This window comes from Dendrobates tinctorius, unplaced genomic scaffold, assembly GCF_039654945.1.
Source record: "Dendrobates tinctorius isolate UK_male_01 unplaced genomic scaffold, ASM3965494v1 ptg000036l, whole genome shotgun sequence".
Classification (NCBI taxonomy): domain Eukaryota; kingdom Metazoa; phylum Chordata; class Amphibia; order Anura; family Dendrobatidae; genus Dendrobates; species Dendrobates tinctorius.
In genome coordinates, this window is record NW_027361704.1 from 14,965,280 (window position 1) to 14,988,765 (window position 23,486).

Sequence of the window (23,486 nt, forward strand, 5' to 3'; positions counted from 1 at the left end):
CAAAGAAAAGGCTGAAGTAGTAACGTGTACAACTGAAGAACACAAAGAATAGGAGACTGATAATGGCACATCTTATGATGAAGGTGAAGATGAGGGCCCACCAGGGGGCGATGACATTGGACTTTGGCCATCCATTATTTCGGAACAGATGAGAGATTACTGGCTGAAAAGGGATGTATCAACAATCCAGCAATGTGATGAAAGTTAGTTCTTTGCACTCTAGGTTCAGCAACCAAGAAAGGACCGCAATATTCCAAGAATGTGCACACTTGGGCTTTTCTGTCGTCAAAATCATATTGGAGAAGTCATAACGAGGAATTGGTTATGCTTCTATCCCTCTAAAGGACGCATTTACTGCTTCACGTGCAGATTGATGTCCTTTATTACAGCATCTGAGTCTTCTCAGCTTTCGTCTAATGGATTCTGTGATTGGAAACATTCACAAGAACGTATAAAAAGTCATGAGCAGTCAGAAGAACATCTGAACTCTACAATTGCTTTCAATATGAGGTTAAAAGCGATTGGGCGAATTGATACGGAGCTAACAAAACAGTTTGAGGCTCAGGAGCATTATTGGAGGTCAGTATTGAAACGAGTAGTAAATGTTGTTCAGTTTATTGCCGATCGTGGCTTAGCATTTAGAGGAGATAATGAATTGGTTGGATCAACTAGAAATGGAAACTTTCTGGGCATCCTTGAACTCATCGCCCAGTATGACGACTTTCTTGCACAGCATATCAAAACTCAAGCCAATCGCGGCAAGGGTTATACAAACTACCTGTCATCTACAATTATGGAAGAAATTATCAATGTAATGGGCGAACAAGTCCTCAGAGAAATTATTTCTCGAGTTATCAAATCAACATACTACTCCATCTCTTTGGACTCCACACTCCACACCCAATGCAGCTCACGTTGACCAACTAACCCTTGTAATGAGCTATATGGAGAAAGATGGCCCTGAGGAACGCTTTGTAACATTCATGGCAAACAAAGGTCATGGCGCTCAAGACATGTTCAATGCTTTGTTGGAATTCTTGAAGAGACAAGATCTAGACCTGGGAAATTGTCGTGGTCAAAGTTATGACAATGCGTATGCAATGAGTGGCAAATACAACGGCCTGCAAGCCAAAGTGAGAGAGAAGAACAATCTTGCATCCTGGATTCCTTGTACGGGCCACTCTTTAAATCTGATTGCTAAAAATGCTGTAGAAAGCAGCTCGAGTGATGTACATTTTTTTGACTTCCTTAAAAAGCTTTTCCTCTTCACAGTCTCAATGCATCGGCATCAGCTCCTGACTGAGGCTTTGAAAAATATTGACTCAGCAACAGCATTGACTCTCAAATGTGTCATAACAATGCGTTGGTCCTGCAGAGCTGACACTACTAAGGCCCTTAAGCATGACTATCAGCAGATTAAAGATGTACTTAAGTTTTGTACCTTCAATTTGGTTAAATAAAAATTTATCTGATTTAAAAAAAAAGGCGTACTTAAACAGATTGCTGATGACTTTGAAGAAAAAAGTTATGTACGGTGTGAAGCAGAAGGACTGTTAAGACAAATGAATCAGCTTGAAATTGGTATTAACACCACCTTCTGGAATGATATCCTGCAAAGAACAGATGCTACTAGCAAAAATCTACAACACGCAAAACTCGATCTAAACACTGCTGTGGCATCACTGACCAGCTTAAAAAACTATGTTGCATCAAAGCATGACTCCTTCAAAATTTATGAGAAGCAAGGTGAAGAGCTGTCTGGTTCATTTGAGTATGTTCAGATGATAACTCGACACAGGTGCCGAAACGTGTGTCTCAATCCATTGGATTATGGCCATGCATAAGAAGTACAACTCAGCCCTTCTGAAAATTACAGAACAGAAACGTTCTTGCCTATCATTGATCAGTTTATCGCTTCTCTTGACCAACGTCTTCAAGCATATAAAGATGTATCAAGCAAATTTAGCATTTTTAGCCATCTGAAAGAATGGTCTTCAAATGAGCTTAAGGACACAGCAGAGCAACTCGTCAGGTCTTATTCAGAGGACTAGGACATTACATTTATCGATGAACTGTGTCAGTTTGTAACATTTGACAATTTATTCACAGACGAGGAGCCAAAAGATATCAGCACTGAACTTTTCATGTACAAGCTTATCATGGAAAAGGTTGTGCAGGACACTTTCCCAAATATTGAGATAGCTTTAAGGATATATCTAATTTTGATGGTAACAAACTGCAGTGATGAGCGTTCCTTCTAAAAACTCAAATTAGTTGAAAACCGATTAAGGACATCCATAAAGTGGGAACGATTTGTAAATTTGGCTATCATGAGCATTGAGTCAGATACACTGTGTGAATTGGACTTTAGTGACATCATTAGTGATTTTGCAGCACGAAAATCAAGGAAAGATCCTGGATTGTAAAAAAAAAAATGATTTTACTTGAATTACTCTGCGTAAATGATTTTTGTAAATAAGCTTGTGTTCGTTTCATTTTGTGTTTTTGCATTACATATTGCAACACCTTGAAAAATGGGCCCCGGGCCACCCACCTCTTGAATCCGGCCCTGCATACACCTATATAAATGAAATTAAAAAAAATACATTAAATAATCGATAAATAAAAATAATGAAAAAATTCTGTAAAAATGTGAAAAAGATAATAAAATTAATGAATGAAAATATATAATGAAAAATAAAATAAAAAAATGAATAAAACTACTTCCCATGTATATAATGGTATCATGTTTCAATATTCTTAACGAGGCTAAGATATGATGGTTGCCCAAAAAATTGTATTTAGATGAACAAAAATAAAAGAGAATAAAAAACCACCTAGAAAAAAACGGGGAGGGAACAAATAATGAAATTAAAATTGGAAGCCAGGCAAAAGAGCAATACATTTATAAAAAATAGGCAAATCCCACGGTTCAGTAAGGCCTCTACATACATTTTAAGACTATAATTCATTTGCACTCTGTTTGCGCTAATTTTCTCTCCATATTTCTCTTCCTATTATAAATGCGATCTATCCCTTTGGCCCCAACATTATCAGTAGTAATTTTTTCCGCTGCTTTTATATCTTTAATATGTTCAAGAGTGTGAACACGTAGCTTGCGAGTGGTCATGCCAATATATGTTAAGCCACAAGGACAGGTAGCCTGATAAATGACTATTGACGTGCGACAATTAATAAAATGTAGATTTTTAAACTCTTGTTCATGTACAAATTCATGGAAAACATTAGTTCTCACAGTATATCTGCTGGCCTTACAAATAAGAGTTATCCTTGATGCTATAGGACTTTTATGGTGTATGAACATTGTAGCACTTACTGGTCATGTCCGAAGTCAGTGTTCTTGGAACAAATGAGCAATACTTTCATGTAATTATTCTCTACTTTCCTTAATTTAGTAACCTACTCTCCAATCCTTTCAATTGTAATTGTCACCTGGCATGGCTTGGAAATTGGCTAAGGAAGAAGAGAGTTGTGAGTGGAAATCCTCGTTGTCAAAAACCGTATTTTTTGAAGGAAATTCCTATTCAGGATGTGGCCATCCAGGATTTTACATGTGACGGTAAGCTCTAAATGTCTACAGATCGGGTAAAGGGCAAGGTTGTGTAACTTATGCAATACAATAATCATATAATGAATGGCCTGTATTTTCAGAGCAATGCTTCTAAACATACAGTAGCACTGAAAATTGAAATTGTGACCTGCAGAGGAGATGTCTTATCAGTGTCTTGGCACAACCATTGAGTCTAGTCAGGTCTTTTCATTTTGGAACTGCAGTTTGTTTCTGTTTGGTGGCTGCTGAGATGCGTTTCCAAGAACGTGCGGTGTCGGCAGGGTGTATTTGGGTTTCATAAGAACTGAGCACATTGGTCATACTATGTTTCATGCTTGTGGTTTGTCTTCAGTGATTGACAATGTACTAGAAATCGAGCTGTGGTAAGTCAATCCACATTCTATTTAATAGGGTATACACTGGTGCTACTGAAATGAAGTACTGAAAGCTGCTGGTGTCAAGCCAGAATTTGTGCCAGTTCTGACAATATTAAACTGGAGAAATGGAATATAGAAGGACACCTGCGCTAGAAATAAAAAAGCAATGAGCAGATGGGATGTTACAGCAAGTGAGTATACTTGACAGGTCTCGGCAATTGTGCAAAGATCCCCTGCAAAACATCCCACGTATAATGAATGCAGCTATAAATGAGCCAAAGATATACACCCAGGGATGCTGATAAGCAGTGAGGAGAGCTTACTTGTGCCTAGTAAGGTGCAGGGTAGTTCATCACAATTCCAGTTGACTGGGGATGATGCAGAGTGCACTCGCAGAATTGGCCAGCATGGAGTCTGGCAGGGATCGCAGCAAAGATTGGATGGAGTTTTAGTGTGCCAGAGAGGGAGGGTCCTCCCTAGGCGGTGGGGAGCCTCCGATGCTGCTGTGTAACTGGAACAGAAAAGCGGCGGCATGCTTCGGCCGAGAGTCGCCGCTGTGAGGTAGCACTGTGCGTGGGGGGCATAGTCAAGGTGATGTCACCGGAGGACAGGCACGTGAGAGGGTCAGAATTAACAGCGCGTTTCAAAGGTGCTCAGACCGTCTTCATCAGGGATGCTGACCTAGGATGCACCCGGCTTTATTTAAGAATAATTGCCCGTAGCTCCCCCCCTCCCACTGCATACCGCCAATGCGAGTGCCAAGCATCAATCATTAATGTCACAAGGAAGTGCTTAATAGGGGCAGGCATAGTAGTGCAAATTAGTATTGGTTTATAAATATCAAACTTATGTCTATCTGCTATAATCTGGAATATGCATGAGTGAAATGAACATGATGAATACATATCTACCCTAAAAACAATGGTAGTATGTCATTAATAAAAATATGTATACTGCAATAATTGGTGAAAGCTTTCTTACAATATAGAAAGAGCTTTGTTGAAAATAAAATGAACCCTAAAGGGGATATGGTGATTAAAAGCATGTATTTTCTATTTTATTTTATATTAAAATAGTATAAATATAATAAGATAAAAAGGACTATAGATAAGTGTAATTAATATATACATATATATATATAATTGGCCCAATAGTGAAATAAATATTATAATTAATAATTACTCGCATGCTAAAAAATAAGGGGCTAAAATGAATTCTTTTACTCATATAAGGATTGCTTAATGAAATCACAGGAAAGCATATAATTCAATTTCGTGGTTAAGGCTCTTGGGGACCAAAGAATCTAGGGTAAAAATCCAGAAAAGATTCAATTTCCTGCACCACAACTGGGGTGATTTATTTGAAACAGTGTCCATGTGAAAAGATATATATAGGTCGCACCAAGCGCAAACTCATGGACCGGGTTAAGGAACATCTTAATAACATTGAAAAGGGTTTCAATGACCACCCATTGTCTAGACACTTTAAAGAATTCCACAACAAATCCACACCAGGAGTATATTTTTGTGGAATTCAGGTGGTCCGTAGAAATGTAAGGGGTGGTGACGAGCTTAAACGTGTGTCACGAGTGGAATCCACCTGGATTTTTACCCTTGTCAGTATATTCACCTCATTGAGTAGGTTTGTTAGGCTTTTTTTTATATGAGTAGAACTGATTGTGGGGGTGCCAGATGTTGGACCCCTACTGATATTATGCTGGTGACATGTCATGAAATTAGTTTGTCGAATCGTCACCATAGTAAGCTTGGAAAAACCTTTTTAATGAATGGTATTACAGAGTTACTTAACACAAAACTAAAAAGTAAAAAAAAAGTATTGCATATATATATAAAATTGAGGGTTTGAATTGAAAACACCCTTCCATTTTTTGTTGGGTGAACAGATGCTGAAGAAAGGTTCTTAAAATGTCACAGAAACAAAGGCAGCCGTATTTGCCAACACACATCCACCATACTAATCAGTATATGATGCAGCAAACCCCCATGAAAAAGGCAGCGGCCTAAGGGCAACATATTGCTTAAATAAGCACTCACACATCTACCATCCATGGTTGCCTAGTATTATAAATGCACATGATAAGTCTTGTACAGGGCACCAGGAGTTCTTAGTTTCCTTGGTAACATTTTTAATATCGTTTTTTCTCATGTCGATTAAAAAATAGAGATTGTTCCACCTAAATGTGCTGTCCTTTGACACAAAACAAATTGCTTCCATGTGTTCAGAGCATGTAACTTACAAAAGGAAGTGATACAGGTTGTGTAAATGGGAAACCAAAATGCTCTGACAGAGCTCCATGGACCAAGAGTAGTGAATCCAAAGCTCAACTGAGGTGACCTTAAAGGTATGAAAATTGACTAGAAAGAAAAACAGTAGATCACGTTACAAAAATCTGCATTCTATCAGTGTGAAAGGGAAACATGAGACATATCTAAGGAATCTTTCACACCATAATTTTTTCAATGTCTCTTCACAACTAGGACATAAGTAGTGTTCATTGGTGCAGCGTATTGGCCTTTTCTATTGGGATTTCTCTGCTTCTGCCATGATGTCCACTACTCACGTATACACTGTTGCTCGTAACCTTCTCTGTTAATTTTGCTAACTACAATAATTTAAAAATTGCTTGATTGTAGTGTAGTGACTCATAAGACAATGAGGACTCTTGATGTGAGTTGCCCATTTTGGTCAAAATATTGACCAATATCTCATATATTTTATACATCTTTTTCATCTTTTTATTGCACCTTTTTTCATAGGATGCAGCCAGGCCCCTTCGTCAGTATTTTGTGCCTGTGCTGTCCCAGCCTGTATCATGGGGTCTGCTGCATCCTGTATTAAAATAACACATAGCAAATACTGTATATCAGCTTTGAAAGAAATATAGATTAATCTCTGTGTGCAATAAGTGACATATTTTGCTAGTGGATGAATGGTAGACCATTCCGAAGATTTCTGGAAACCAAAAAAAGAGAACCCCGAACTACTTATGATCTTAACAGGAAAAATGAGGAACAATCGGTGTGAAGATAAAAGTCCTTTTATTGGACAAAATGGTACAAGATAACAGTACAAGCAAACACACAATTTAAAGGGAAGAATACTAATTACAGGAATAAAAGCATACAATAAAGAAATAACAAAGGAACATTGGCTAATGGGATGAGTCTGACCATATAGGTATAATTGTAATATTTCACAATAAAATATATAAGCCACTAAGTACAGACTCATCAATCGTGTGCCCACTGCCAGAAGGAGGGAGAGAAAATCATCTCACAGGGAAGTTCCCACATAAGCACAAATGTTGAAATTTTTACCGGGGAATACGTATAGTAGTAACAATGTGACACTAAACAGGATGGAGATATGGTAGGAAGAAATGCACCAGGAGAATATATATAAAAATAAATAGGAATATATATACCGGGTGAGTCATAAAGGACGGATGTATTTGAAGTGGCTATAACTCACCACCAGGTGGAGGTAGAGATGTGCGGGAGGCGGGGTTATGTTTGTGAGGTGAAAGCATTGTTTTTATTTTAGTTTCAGTTTAAGCTATGGTGCCGTGGACGATAGAACATCGAGTTTTTGCGTACGACAGTTTTGTCAAGAATAATGAGTGTATCACAGCCGTTCAGCGTGAGTTTCGGCGTCATTTCAATATTCACAGAAATTAAGCTGTTCCCGCTCGTAACACTATCCTACGTTGGGTTGAAGCACTCCGTACACGAGGTACACTAATGAACAAACGACCACCGGGGGCTCCACGAACGGCACGTACCGCTGCACAGCCCTAAGGTAACGGTGTGGTGCGCTATGGGCAAATATGGCGTGATCGGTCCGTACTTTTTCGAAGGCGATAATGGCAATACTGTTACCGTGAACTCACAACGTTATATCGCCATGATAAATAACTTCTTTGTTCCTGAGTTACGACGGCAACATATCCCCATCTCTAGTGTGTGGTTTCAACAAGATGGGGCAACGGCCCACACAGCTGGAGCAACAATGAATGTTCTTCGCCCTCTCTTCCCTGGTCGCATCATTTCCAGGTTTGGCGATATTAATTGGCCTCCTAGGTCCCCAGACCTGTCCATGTGCGATTATTACTTATGGGGTCACCTCAAATCACGTGTATACAAGCTTAAGCCTCGATCATTACAAGAACTGAAGGAAGCTATTCGAGTGGAAGTTGCCCAAATCGACAGAGTTGTGTTGGAACGTGTTGATGCCAACTTCCAAGAACGCCTTTGGAAATGCATCACTGATAATGGCCACCACATGGCAGATGTTGTTTTCCACACTTGAATTTGTCAAATGCTATTAGTATACGTAACCAAATCTGTGAATACATTTATATTTAATAAATATTTAACGATTTTATGATTAGTTTAAAAACGTCCGTCCTTTATGACTCACCCGGTATATATCTGCCTCTCTCTCTCTCGCGCTCTCTCTCTCTCTCTCTCTCTCTCTATATATATATATATATATATATATATATATATATATATATATATAATGGGTATGGAAAGTATCCAGAACCCTTTAAATTTTTTAATTTTTCACTCTGTTTCATTGCAGCCATTTGGTAAATTCAAAAAAGTTCATTTTTTTTTTACTAAAAAAAAACAGAAATGTAGAAATGTTTGCAAATTTATAAAAAAAGAAAAACTGAAGTATCACATGGTCATAAGTATTCAGACCCTTTACTCAGGCACTCATATTTAAGTCACATGCTGTCCATTTCCTTGTGATCCTCCTTGAGATGGTTCTACTCCTTGATTGGAGTCCAGCTGTGTTTAATTAAACTGATAGGACTTAATTTGTAAAGGCACACACCTATCTATATAAGAGCTCACAGTGCATGTCAGACCTAATGAGAATCATGTGGTCAAAAGAACTGGCCATGGAGCTCAGAGACAGAATTGTGGGAAGTCACAGATCTGTCCAGGGTGGCAACAGAATTTCTGCAGTACTCAAAGTTCCTAAGACCACATTGGCCTCCAAAATCCTTAAATGGAAGAAGTTTGGGACCACCTGAAGTCTTCCTAGACCTGGCCGTCCAGCCAAACTTAGCAATCGTGGGAGAAGAATCTTAGTGAGAAAGGCAAAGAAGAACCCCAAGATCACTGTGGATGAGCTCCAGAGATGCAGTAGGGAGATGGGAGAAAGTTTCACAATGTCAACTATCACTGCAGCCCTACACCAGTTGGGCCTTTATGGCAGAGTGGCCTGACGGAAGCCTCTCCTCAGTGCTAGACATATGAAAGCCTGCATAAAGTTTGCTAAGAAACACATGAAGGACTCCCAGACTATGAGAAGTAAGATTCTCTGTTCTGATGAGACGAAGATAGAACTTTTTGGTGATAACTCGAAGCGGTATGTGTGGTAAAAACAGGTACTGCTCATCACCTGCCCAATACAATCCCAACAGTGAAACATGGTGGTGGCAGCATCATGCTATGGGGGTGTTTTTAAGCTGCAGGGACAGGATGACTGGTTGCTGTGATTGAAGAAAACATGAATGCAGCCAAGTACAGAGATATCCTGGATGAAAACCTCTTCCAGAGTGCTCTGGACCTCAGACTTGGCCGAAGGTTCACCTTCCAACAAGACAAAGTCCCTAAGCACACAGCTAAAATAACAAAGGAGAGGCTTCATAACAACTCTGTGACCATTCTTGACTGGCCCAGCCAGAGCCCTGACCTAAAGCCAAATGAGCATCTCTGGAGAGAGCCGAAAATGACTGTCCACCAACGTTCATCAACCAACCTGACGGAACTGGAGAGGATCTGCAAGGAAGAATGGCAGATGATCTCCAAATCCAGGTGTGAAAAACTTGCTGCATCATTTCCAATAAGACTCATGGCTTTACTAGCTCAAAAGGGTGCTTCTACTCAATACAGAGCAAAGGTTTCTATACTTATGACCATGTGATATTTCAGTTTTTCTTTTTTAATAATGTACATTAATGCAGAATGTACATTAATGAGGAAAAAATTAACTTTTTGAGTTTACCAGATGGCTGCAAATTAAACAGAGTGAAACATTGAAACATTTAAAGGGGTTTGAATACTCTCCATGCCCACTGTAATATATATATATATATATATATATATATATATATATATATATATGTGTGTGTGTGTATATATATATATATATATATATATATATATATGTGTATATATATATATATATATATATATATATATATATACACTAGCTGAAGAGCCCGGCGCTGCCCGGGCATAGTAACTAACTACGGTTAGTTATAACAAATTATAATGATTATAATATATATATATATAAAGCTGAGTGTAGAGCCCCACCCGCTCCGCATATCCCACATCATCCCATCAGCCACAGCTACCAGACTACTACCCCTAATATCCCACATCGTCCTGTCAGCCAGAACCACCGGACTACTACCCCTAATATCCCACATCAACCTGTCAAAGCCACTGGACTACTACCCCTAATATCCCACATCATCCCGTCAGCCAGAGCCACCGGACAACTACCACTAATATCCCACATCATCCTGTCACAGCCGCCAGACTACTACCCCTAATATCCCACATAATCCCATCAGCCTGAGCCACCTGACTACTACCCCTAATATCCCACATCATCCCATCAGCCAGAGCCACCAGACTACTACCCCTAATATCCCACATCATCCCATCAGCCAGAGCCACCGGACTACTCCCCCTAATATCCCACATCATCCCATCAGCCAGTGCCACCGGATTACTACCCCTAATATCCCACATCATCCCATCAGCCTGGGGTCAGAACCAGGACGCTGAGTAGAACGGTCCTAACTTCCATACCGGGGATCCCTTTAAGAGAGGCCTGGCGTCAGAACCGGAGCGCTGAGTGGATTTGCCCTGACTTTCATACCAATGATCCCTGTTATGAATGGGTCACTGAAGAGGATGTCAGGAACAGGCTAAGCCACCAGAAAACCAGAGAGGTTGGTAACTAAGCAGATTTCAGACCCCTGATCCTATCCACACAACTAGCAGTAGCCATGGAGCGTACCTACGATGCCCTAGATGCCTCGGTGCAGCCGGACAGCTAACTAAGCCTAAAGCAAGAAAGGTGAAATCTAAACTGCCCCGGAGCAGACCCTAAAGGAATAGATAGCCCCCAAACATATATTGTCGGTGAGACAAAATGAAACACAAACGCAGGCAGAAAAATAGACTGAGCAAATGATGGGGCCCAAACTGACCAGATACGATAGGAAAGGAAAGACACTGTCTGCAATCACGCAAAAAACCTGAAAAATCCAACACGTCTGATGTACAATAGAACACTGAAGTCACACAACTTCGCCCCCACTATATCAGCACTCCGGTTAAAACTGGAAGCGAAGCAAAAGAGACCAATATAACAGGGGACTGAACAAACTGACACAAGCAGTAACATATGGAGCGTTGGTCCAGCACAGCCCTCAGCAGGAGCAAGCTGAACCCGCACAACAAGCAGAGATAGACAAAACCAGATCAGATGCAAAGGATTAGCAAATGAACCACTTAGCTGAACAATGCAGGATCAGAGCAGGAGACATCAGACCACAGAATGCACAGGAAAGAAATCACCAGCAAGGATTTAAGGAAGTCTGCTGACTTAAATACTCCAATCAGTAACCCCAGATCTCCAATCGTCATCCTCATCATCAGGTGGCAGACCTCTGTCAATCTGGCCAGCTCCACTACCTCCAGTAACCACCAGAGGGAGCCCTGAAAGAGAATTCACAACAGATCCCTTTCATAGAAGCCTGGGGTGAAAATCAGAGAGCTGAGGGATTTACCCTAACTTCCATACCTGAGATCCATTTAAGAGAGGCCTGGGGTCAGTACCAAAGCGCAGAATGGATTTGCCCTAACTTCCATACCGGAGATCCCTTTAAGAAAGGCCTGGGGTCAGTACCAAAGCGCAGAGTGGATTTGCCCTAATTTCCATACTGGAGATCCCTTTAAGAGAGGCCTGGGGTCAGTACCAAAGTGCAGAGTGGATTTGCCCTCACTTCCATACCAATGAGCCTTTTAAGAGACCCTGGGGTCAGAACCACAGAGCTGAGTGGAACCGTCCTAACTTCCATACTGGGGATCCCTTTAAGAGAGGCCTGGGGTCAAAACCAAAGCGCTGGATGGATTTGCTCTGACTTCCATACCAATGATCACTTTAAGAGGGAAGATGTGCCTACGTGCCTATGGGATGGAGGATGTGTGATGGTATATGGGCACAGGAGGGTGGGATTCATTTCTGTCATGTGCTCTCTGCTCCTTTTTGGGGGGCAGACAATGGCTGGGAGCTTATGTTCCCAGGGATGCTAGATTTCTCCCGCCATGTCAGTGTCTGCTGATGTGTTATCAAATGAGGAAACTTGCCCATAGCAATCTATCACATCTCAGCTTCTTTTAACCAGCTCTGGTGAAATGAGAGTTGCTTGGTGATTGGTTGGTGATGCACACATACATACATTCAGTTTTATATATATATATATATATATATATATATATATATATATATACTGTATATATATATAATACAGTGGGCAGCCTTACTTACCAACACCAGATCAAATACCAATGCACTACAGGATGAGGGATGTGTGCCGCACTTGGACCGCGGACCACACAGGTATAACTCCCCATTGCCTCTTCATTATTTGCGATATTTGCGCAGTGTCTGCATATTTGCACATCTGTTTGCTCATGACCTGCTTCATTTGTACATCTCAGTGCCGTATTCTCCTCTATTCTTTTTGCCATTTTTGTCTATTGTGCACACCATTTGTCCTATATTATATGCTTTTTGGTATCATAAGAAATGTAAAACCTATTTCCTCATTGCTTCATAGGCAACGAGGAGAGCAGCTGTCTCTCTACCCTCCGATGCCCAGAACAGTGCACTTGTGTGGACTCCGTAGTTCGTTGTGGCAACAAAGGATTGAAAGCACTCCCTAAAAACATCCCTAAAGATGTGACAGAGCTGTAAGTATGGCACAAACATTAAGTAGTAACAAGTGTATATGATGACTAACAACCACGCAACAAAATGATTTCAAGACACATTATTACACATTGTTTTTCACAATTTCTTCTGCATTCATTAATAAATTTGTATACATCTGGAGCAAGAGTAATAATAAGTAGCAATAATGTCTGTAAAGCGTTGTGGAATTAATGACACTATATATATATGTGAGAAAAATAAAATGTAATAAATGAGAGTGATTCATGTTATTAACAGGAGTGGATAAGACACATTCTATATGCTCATTAGGTAAATGGTGCATATAAATAAATAGGTTTCATGTTATTTTTTAATATATACAGTAAATGTTAAAGTAATGACATAATCCCGCAACACTACATATATAAAAGTTACCCAGGAGGTTGTGGTACCCACTTTTCACTACTTAACTGCCTGAGCCTGATATTTGGAGCCATGGTCACCAACTCATTTCAGCATCTTTAAGCGTCAATGTTAATTGCCAGACTTATTTCAGGCACTGCCTAAAGAATGTAGAGGAAAGGCAAAAATTAAACATTTTAAAGGATCCCTTTCAGAGGCAAAAGTCCCTCCTGGTTTGCATAATAAATGTAAGAAGTGATTTTTAATATCATACTTGTTTGTATGCTGAGATATAAAGGAAGTCTGTGTGATGGTGTCTACTAAGCTGAGTATGGGCAAGCATTACTTCAGATAGCATTGGCATTTGGGAGAAAATCCACTTTGTTCAGTTATGCAAGTTCTTCCAGAGTGCTACAAAGCTACAGGTAGGGGATTAATGTAGTGCAGACAGCATGTCAGCAAGGCTGTGGCAGTCAGAAACGTGATGGCCACGGGGCGGAGTAACTCTCATTGACCGAGGAGAGTGGGCGCATTGGATAGGACTAGAAGCCCCCTATACCGGTGTGCTAGCCATAACATTTTCATACATATGATTTTCTCTACAATACTAAATTTATCAATGCCCACACAGGTATGTTTTTCCCTTCTGGCACCATAGATGGTTTACTAGACATAAACCTTCTGACAAACTCCGTATAAATAAACAGGTCCTATGCACAAGGGCTGCATTAACTGCCAAATTGTCATGACGACATGTTTCCTCCTGTTTACTCATTTGTTCAGTTTTCTTATAAACTTCAGTAATAAACTTTGTATGGGTTTTAGTTTCAACAACAACACTGTGCCTTATAGAAGTCCGAACACCCGACAGTCCAAAATATAATTTTTCCTGACTGGCAAAATATTAAAGAGAACCTGTCAGTAGGCTTGTGCACAGTAACCTACAGACAGTGTCTGGTCAGCTCCGTAATACTGATTAAAATGATACCTCAGTGACATGCCCCCTAATTTACATTTTGAATATTATATATATATCTTGGAAGTAAAAAAACCCTTCTACAGGCAGGCCCGGGCCAGCCGTGCCTGCACAGTAGCAGCTATCGGTTATCCGATAGCTGCTGTTGCACAGGCGCTGGCATCACCATCTTGCTAGAGAAAAAAATTTCCTGCTCCAAGATGCGCTGTTGCAGCTTTTGGATCACCAATACCTGCTACTGCGCAGCTGCGGCCTGTGCCATTTTCAAACAGATTTTTTTTTTTAGGAATATCAGGAGAACAGCAAAGAAATTAATTATAATACAGTATACATATGCGATCAGGCTGCAGTCAGGCGCCACCGCCAGTGCCTGCCTGCAGAAGGGGTTTTTTTTCCCTTCCAAGATAAATATATTTTTTATGTAAACTAGTGACAGGTCAGCAGTATGCATTATGAATACCTAATCAGAGCACCACTTGAAGCCATTCCAAAGTATATCATTAATAAAAATATATAAAGATTAAACAACAACCACAAGACGGATTTCATTAACCAAGGTATCATTTTAATCAGTATAACGGCGCCGACCTGACACTGTCTGTAAGTTACTGAGCACAATCCTACTGACAGGTTCACTTTAATGGTGAAGAAGTTGTCAGGTTTTATGTAAAGTAGGATTTTCAGATAGGAAGACGTATTTGTAATAATAGCGTATAAAGTGGAAACAGATCATTATACAGTATAACACAGTAATCAAATTTCAGATGCAGTTCTCTAACTTAGGAAAGTCTTCAGTACTCAGCAGATAGGTTGGAAAACACTCACTTTGTTTGTATAGGTTAATTTTCATCTACTTATAGTTAATTATAACTCAAAATATAAAAAGAAAAAAACAGCACCAGTCAGCCTTGAATCAGATTTTTCCTTTATATCTTTCTATTGCAATATCAATTATAGTGTTCTAAATGGAACACTTTTTAAAAAGGCATTACTTAGAATGCTATTTTACTCCTTAGGCTTCCACTGTCTAAAAATAAGAAACTGAGCTTTGCTCACTGACCCCTGCTCCATCTACAGCTGCCGGCTCTTTGCCTGTTTTGTTGACAGAAGGCAATGGTGACATCACGACTACAGCGCACATGACATCTATAGGCAATTACTGGGCCCAGGTAGTTGGCAGAAGACCACTGAGCCAGTGGATCCCTGCATTGGTCATGTGTACTGTAGTTGTGACATCACAGCTTTAGACGGACCACAAACACAAGGGACAGCCTTCGGGATCTGGCACTCCAGAAGGGGATCTGTAAGCAAGTAGCATTATTTTATACAGTGGAAGCCTGTGGGATAAAAATGTCATTCTTTGACAAACCTTTAATGTGTTTTTTTTTTTTTTTAACAAACCCACCACCCACAGACCATTCAGTTACAATCATGTACCAACTGAAAAGTAAACCCCCATGTCAGTATAGATTCTCGGATATCCACCATACACTTATCACAACCAACACTTTTATCAGCAAAAAATACTTTAATAGAGCATTTAATGTATATTAGGAGATTGAATAAACCAGACTTTCCTAACATTTAATTTAGCCTTGCTTTTGGACTTGGTATCTGTAAAAAAAAAAAAAAAAAAAAAAAAAAGTCTGTCTAAAATGTAAAGAGCTGTAATTTGTGGGTTTTTCAGGCCAGATCAACTGTATAGTAACCATATATTAGTTTAGAGCTAATTAATTGCAAATCTGTAGCATAGTTTAGTTATTGTCTACAGTGGCACAGTGGTTGGCACTGCAGCCTTGCAGGGTTGGAGTCCTGGGTTCATACTCCACCAAATACAACATCTCCAAGGAGTCTGTATGTTCTCCCTGTGTTTCTGTTGGTTTCCTCCGGGTTCTCTGGTTCCCTCCCACACTTCATCACTCCAACTTTGGTCAAAGTTTTTATTCACAAGCATACAACATTTCAACTAAAGACCGCTGAGGTTGGAGTGTTTCTTGCTTAGAGACTAAACACTTTATCTGAAGTTGGAGGGCTACTGGTTTCTTCTATTTTGGGACCTGTGTGTTCATGGACCTGGATACTGTACTGCTTGTACCTGTGTTGTGAGGACTGTGTTGAAGAGTGTGCTTTTTTTTTTCCTTTTTATTAAATTTATTAAAGTGTCATACAATGTTTGCTACATTTCTCACATCTTTACATATAAAACTTCTTCTTAGAGCTGTTTTTCTAGTTTTTCTGCCACCCTCTGCTGGAATGACAATTTTTAAAAAAATCACAATTTGGAAATGTGGCTTAAACTCTTTCGTAACCTCATCCACCTTCTTACCCACCTTCACAAAAAGTCACATTTTTTGTTCAAAGGCTCAGTGCAACAACATTTGCGTCTTTTATGCCAAAAATGCTGGCAAAGAGGCTTGATAAATTCCCCACAGCGTCAGTATTCTTTATTGTACTGTAGGTGCACATGCAATGTGTGTATCAGCACTCTACATGAGGTCATAGCACAGTGCCAACAAACATCAGGGTTTTGTATACTGTGATACTTGTTATAATTGGGTTATGGTTGATATAGACATAATGCAATTCTGAAATTTATTGTCTTTTCACCTACAATAACATTTCCAGTGTGAGAGTTTCAGCACACTGGTAGTCATTTGGAAAGATACAGCTACAGGGTTTTAATCTAAAAATTAAGTTTATTGTCCTTGATAAACGTCACAGCTTCAAAAAATGAAAACAGTCTTCTAAACAACAGAATAACAAAGCAGTCCTTTCTTTAGCACAACAGAATAACAAAGCAGTCCTTTCTTTAGCACAACAGAATAACAAATCAGTCATTTCTTCAGCACAAATGAATAACCAAACAGCCCTTGGGTAACACAAAGTAAATCAAAATGGTCTCCCCAACTTGGAATTACAGGAACCTCTTAGGCTGCAATACAGACTATCCGCCAGCTCCGTCTTTCTCCAGTCCCAATACAACACACTCTGCTAATGTAACAGAGGTGCCTGTTATTTTGCCTGTAAGACCCGGACTGGAGTATGGGAGCGATCTTTCCCACCCAGACTCTTTTGATGACTCTAATAAAAACCCTCTGTTACCTGGTACAGACTTCCAGAGACTTACATTACCAAGTCCAACCACCTCAGTGATACATACTTGGCATCCTGGACCTTACCTCCTACTTTCTTACACCTGATACTGTCTACTATCTTGGGTGTCAGCAGTGCTTTTAAATCTCCACTTTTCTGTCCATCGTCTGATAAAAGAAATACTGTTGCTTAAAATTTGGTGCCATTCTGTGAACACAGGGAAATTACAATCACATGCTTTCTAACAGCAACAAAATAGATTTTCCAATTTCCTGCAGTGTCTTCACCTCAGTGAATATATGAATATAAAGTTTACCTTCTTGCTTCTTTGTCCCATGGGATTCTCCGCTAATGCAATCCAGAGGTTTTCTTGTTTGAAGCCACTCAGTTAGATCAGTATCTTTCATTTTCTTGAATAAGCAAATAGGAATAATCTTGGAGGTTTAATTAAATTTTGGTTCACTATACATTTTTATCCTCATGCTAGAAAATAATAATGGATAGAAGTATAAAAAAGTGTTATGGATACTTTAAAATTGTAGAAAGATCAGATTTACAAATAGCCATTGGATCGTTATGATGCTCATCTGTTTCCTCAAATTCAATTACGTACCGTATACGAGGGCGAAAACTAATCCTTAAAAACTCTCTAGTTTGTTTTTTTCAATTCTCTTCTTAGCTGAATAGAAAATCCACTAGAACAGCACCTTTACTTCTCTTTCTACCACTACAACTAATACCTATAATTGTTCCTTTGTGCCATAGTTGTTCTGATATGTAGCCCTTAGCTTCATTGACAGGACTTTATCTAATAAAAAAGTTCTAGTCCTCTTCCTCTCTGAAGAGACAATTTGCATATTTCCCAGAGGAGCATTGCGGCTTTAAGTCACCTCATCTCGGCATGCTTAGCATGCCATTCTCCGCAAGGAGAAATTATACTTCTTGGACATAGGTCAGACGCCTCCCACACAGCCAAACCAGATCTCACACTTTGCACTGATGAGGGTCAGTACCCGGAAACACAGTGTCTTGCAAACTGAGATTCTGGTTTTGGCTTTTATCCTAAGTCATATAACAAGGCTCATTAAAGGGTCGACATTGACTTTTAGGATTGCTACTTCCAATAGGTGGCACTAGAGTTCTAGTCCTCTTCCTCTCTGAGGAGACAATTTGCAAATTTCCCAGAGGAGCATTGCGGCTTTAATTCTCCTCATCTCGGCATGCTTTGCATGTCATTCTCTGCAAGAAGAAACGATACTTCTTGAAAAACAACTATGTGCCAGTGGAGGCATTCAGGGATACATCGTTTGGCCCAAATGGTTACCCAACAATGACAGCTACCTGCTAATTACTCTGTTTACACACTCCATGTCTGCTCTTCATCAGATAACCTGCTTCAATTACCTGTTAACAGTGGGGGTGCAGGCAGTGTTTCAGTGGCCCCAGTCTTTGTTCTATCTAACTCATATCCCAACTTTTGACAAGCAGTAAAAGTGCTTGTTTTAAAAAGTCAACATCTGACTATATACATCTATGAGGATGAGAATAACTCTTTAAAGGTTGGTTAGTTTTCTCTGATTTTAATACTATATGTGTTTTCTTAAGGTAATCATGCTTATATGAGGATTTTCTGAAGCAGTATAATGTAATAATGAGAGAACTATATAGCTTCACTCACATATTGAATATAGGTTCACTCACACATACTGTGTGCAGTGTCTAGAGCTGCAGCATCATTCAACACTTCATTTGAGAAGAGAATCTTTTAACATTTGTAATAGGGGAAAAAAAATCGAAAATAAATCTCAATATTATGCTCATTTCCTTCCCCATATTTTTAAGGCATTGGTGTAAGAGAGGAAACCTGACCTCTCCATTTACTCCAGCTGACGTGGAGCCTACTTACAACCACAGTATATTGGTTCTTATTTGAATTTGTGAATATGAGAAGTTGAATGCTTTCCACTGCCAACACATAAATTACAACCTCGGCCCCATTTCAGAACCATTATCCTTTTGGTACTTGAATTGGCCAAACCCATGACAATTTCAGCTATGAAGGAAGAGAGCCTGCTCCCTCTAATACTGCTGGATCAGTAATTACTAGGTATTCGTTCTTTTCCTGCCCTAGGTTTAGGAATCAGTGCCAGCTCTTCCATCCATTCTGCTAATACAGGAAATTTTCTTTTGTCAGTCTTACCATTACTTTCTTGTAAATGTTTTGCATTTAAATCCCTTTCAGTTGATGTCCTAATCTTTTATCTTTTCTGTTAATTTAGATATTTGGAAGGAAACCACTTAACGTCAGTGCCAAAAGAAATCTCTAATTTCAAGCACATAACACTGATGTAAGTATCATGTCGTTCTAGACCCCTTATCTTTCAGGGTTGTCTTCCCTATACATACATCAGCATGGGGCACAACGATAAAATAATAATCAATGAAACTTTTAATGATTATGTATGTTTTGTACTTAGTGGCAGAAGTCCCAAGTATTGTATACAACACTAATACAGTGTATATAATGTATATTTATTATATAGGTTTTTTGTTAAGGTCCTTAATCTACTGTTTACCTCTATAACTGCATTTTTTTATTATGATTTAATAAAAGGTTTTTTAAGAGGGCTTTCACTCTATTTCATTTCTGCCACTCTTATCCCCTGTAGGCTTTGTTACTGGCTTCATTCATATGGACACTAACAGCTTGTATGACTCACAAAGATACTATAGTTCTATGTCTTACAGGGTTCTGGTTTGAACTTAAAGGGGTTGTCTCATCATTATAAATGAGTAACAAAGTTTTTGTAAAAACAAGCAATTTTTCGATTTACGTATTACAAATCCTCTCCATTTTCAAGAAAGGAGAGGAATTTAAATGTATGCTTTACTTGCTGTTGCCAAGGTTACCATCCACCGATGCAGCCCATCTCCTGTACTCTGCCACGGCTGTGTCTAACATTGGAGGGCTCACAGTTCTGGACACAGCATAACCATGGTATGAACTATTGATTCATACAGCGCGCACCCCCCAGCAGCATGAGACAGCCCCTTTAGGGCCCGTTCTGATCTATGGTTAGTGTATGGAGGATGGCGTGATGTGCACAGGGCCTAAATCTGAATGATAATGTCATAAAAAGTCTGATTTGTTACTTTAGTAATGCTGTTTGCAGCTGATCATAAATGCATATGTATTTGTCATATGTATATTATTTAGAGATTTAAGCAACAACAGCATCGGTGTTCTGGGCAACTACACCTTCAGCAACATGACCCACTTATCTACACTGTGAGTATGGAGCCTTTCACTCATTTGTATACTTAAGTCATGTCCATTGTGTTTCCCAGCAGCATGCTCAAATAAATACTGTCTATATATGCATATAAACCTATTCTGGTATGCCGATCCACTCAACTTTCCTGCCTTGTCTGTCTATATGAAGTGCATATACTATCCCTGGCATTGCACTGCTTTGCATCCATAATGTATTCATTCCTATTGTGTCTTCCATGCATACCTGAGTAGTCAATCCCTCCCCCCTTTTTTATCACCTGTGTTTAACTCAGAACATGTGGTCTGGGCAATCACACCCACAACCCTCTCACAGCTGACCCCTCTCAATTGCACATATATTCAGGGCCATGCGTCTGACCAGGCATCTATTTATTTTTCCATATTTCAAATGACAGATTTCTAATTACACTACTGTGAATTAGACTAGAATGGAACTGGAATTTGACTGTAAGGTAACGGACTATAACACCACTACAAAGTTTCGGTTTCTTTTAACTATCACCCCCGTACTACTTTACTATTCCCTAACTCCTGTAATCCCCCCTCCTATTAAGGAACTAGTCATTTCCCCCTCAATCCTCCCCAGCCATCTCACCTTCACCTCAGAACTGTTCCTCCACATACAATCCTTTCTCTCCAGACACACACGGCCACATCACGTCCTTTCCTGCTCCCTTCTTCTAGCGTTCTGTCTACTACTCCTCATTACTGGAGACGTATCCCCAAATCCTGGCCCTCCTCAACACATCCCCACAATCATTTCTAACACCCTGCCATGATCCTCTACATGTTTTCGCAACCATGACAACCTCATACCTATTCATCCAGCCCCTACTCCCCCGGTCCCCCTACCTGGAGCTCTATGGAACACACACTGTCTGCAACAAGCTGTCGTTTATCCATGACCTCTTTATCACCAACAAACTCTCCTTCCTTGCCATCACAGAAACCTGGCTCACTCCCTCTGACACAGCCTCTCCAGCTGCGCTTTCCTATGGCGCATTCCATCTCTCTCACACCCCTCGCCCCAGCAACAAACATGGTGGAGGAGTTGGCTTGCTCCTGTCTGATACCTGCTCCTTTACCCCAATTCCACTACCACCCTCTGCTACTCTTCCCTCATTTGAGGTGCACTCCGTCCACATCTATTCCCCCTCCAACCTCCAAGTGGCTGTCATCTACCGCCCCTCACAACTCGCCATCTCCACCCTTCTCGACCACTTCACCACCTGGCTACTCCATTTCCTCTCTGCTGACATCCCCACCATCATCATGGGCAATTTCAACATCCCCATTGACACTTCCACCCCGGCTTCCTCTAAACTTCTATCGCTCATGGCTTCCCTCGGCCTCACTCAATGGTCCTCTGCGGCCGCTCACAAAGATGGCCACACGTTGGACCTTATCTTCACCCATCTCTGTTCCCTCACTAATCTCACTAAATTACCCCTCCCCCGTCTGACCACAACCTACTGATATTCTCTTCCCTCTCCTCTCCTACTATGCAACCCCCACCCCACAAACTCGCTCACCCTCGCAGGAATCTCAAACACATCAATTTACAATCACTCTCTGAGTCCCTTCTCCCCCTCACAGACATAGCTTCCCTTTTTGACACAGATGGTGCTTCCACTTTTTACAACACCACAATAACAGCAACACTTGATTCGGCCGCACCACTCACGCAGAGCAAAACTCATACAATCAACAGGCATCCGTGGCTGACAAGCCTCACCAGAGAACTGAGACAGGTTTCCAGGGCCGCTGAGCGGAGATGGAAGAGAACCCATTCTACCGAGCACTTCAACGCATACAAACAGTCCCTTGCCAGCTTCAGGTCCATGCTCTCTGCTGCAAAACAAACCTACTTCTCATCTCTCATATCCTCCCTGTCTCAAAACCCTAAACAACTCTTCAACACTTGCACTTCTCTACTCCATCCCACAGCACCTCCTCCCTCTCCTCTCATTTCTGCTGAAGACTTTGCCACCTTCTTTAAGCAGAAGATCGATACGATCAGAGAAAGCTTTGGCCTGCAGCCACCAATGCCCCTTTTAGCCGCTCAGCCCTCTTCTTCCAAAACCAGCTTCTCCACCATGACAGAAGATCAGTTCTCCATCCTTCTGTCAAGATCACACCTCACCACTTGCACGCTTGACCTGCTCCCGTCCCACCTCATCCCTAACCTTGCCACAGTCTTCATCCCAACTCTAACACACCTCTTCAACCTTTCACTTACAAATGTTGTCTTTCCCTCATCATTCAAACATGCCTCAATCACACCCATCCTCAAAAAGCCCTCCCTCGACCCATCCTGTATGTCTAACTATCGCCCTATTTCTCTTCTCCCTTATGCCTCAAAACTACTGGAACAGCATGTATATCTTGAACTGTCCTCCCATTTCTCCTCCTGTTCCCTCTTTGACCGGTTACAATCTGGCTTCCGACCGCATCACTCAACTGAAACTGCCCTAACTAAAGTTACCAACGTCCTACTAACCGCCAAGAGCAAGCAACACTACTCTGTCCTCCTTCTCCTGGACCTGTCTTCCGCCTTCGACACCATGGACCATTCCCTCCTGCTACAGATTCTCTCATCTCTTGGCATCACAGACTTGGCCTTATTCTGGATCTTATCATACCTAACAGACCAAACATTTAATGTCTCTCTCTCACACACCACCTCCTCACCTCGCCCCCTGTCTGTCGGTGTTCCTTAAGGCTCCATCCTAGGACCCCTACTCTTCTCCATCTACACCTTCAGCCTGGGACAGCTCA

General features: G+C 40.6%; 1 protein-coding gene across 2 annotated transcripts in view; it reads left to right on the forward strand.

The window, feature by feature from the left end:
* SLIT3 (slit guidance ligand 3) overlaps positions 1 to 23,486 on the forward strand; it is a 1,050,869-nt gene that overhangs the window by 837,907 nt on the left and 189,476 nt on the right. For both annotated transcript variants that reach the window (XM_073573732.1, XM_073573731.1), the window contains 4 exons: positions 3,417 to 3,580; positions 12,848 to 12,980; positions 19,693 to 19,761; positions 20,631 to 20,702. In XM_073573732.1, coding sequence (XP_073429833.1) covers positions 3,417 to 3,580; positions 12,848 to 12,980; positions 19,693 to 19,761; positions 20,631 to 20,702 — 438 coding nt within the window. The remainder of the gene's footprint in view (positions 1 to 3,416; positions 3,581 to 12,847; positions 12,981 to 19,692; positions 19,762 to 20,630; positions 20,703 to 23,486) is intronic.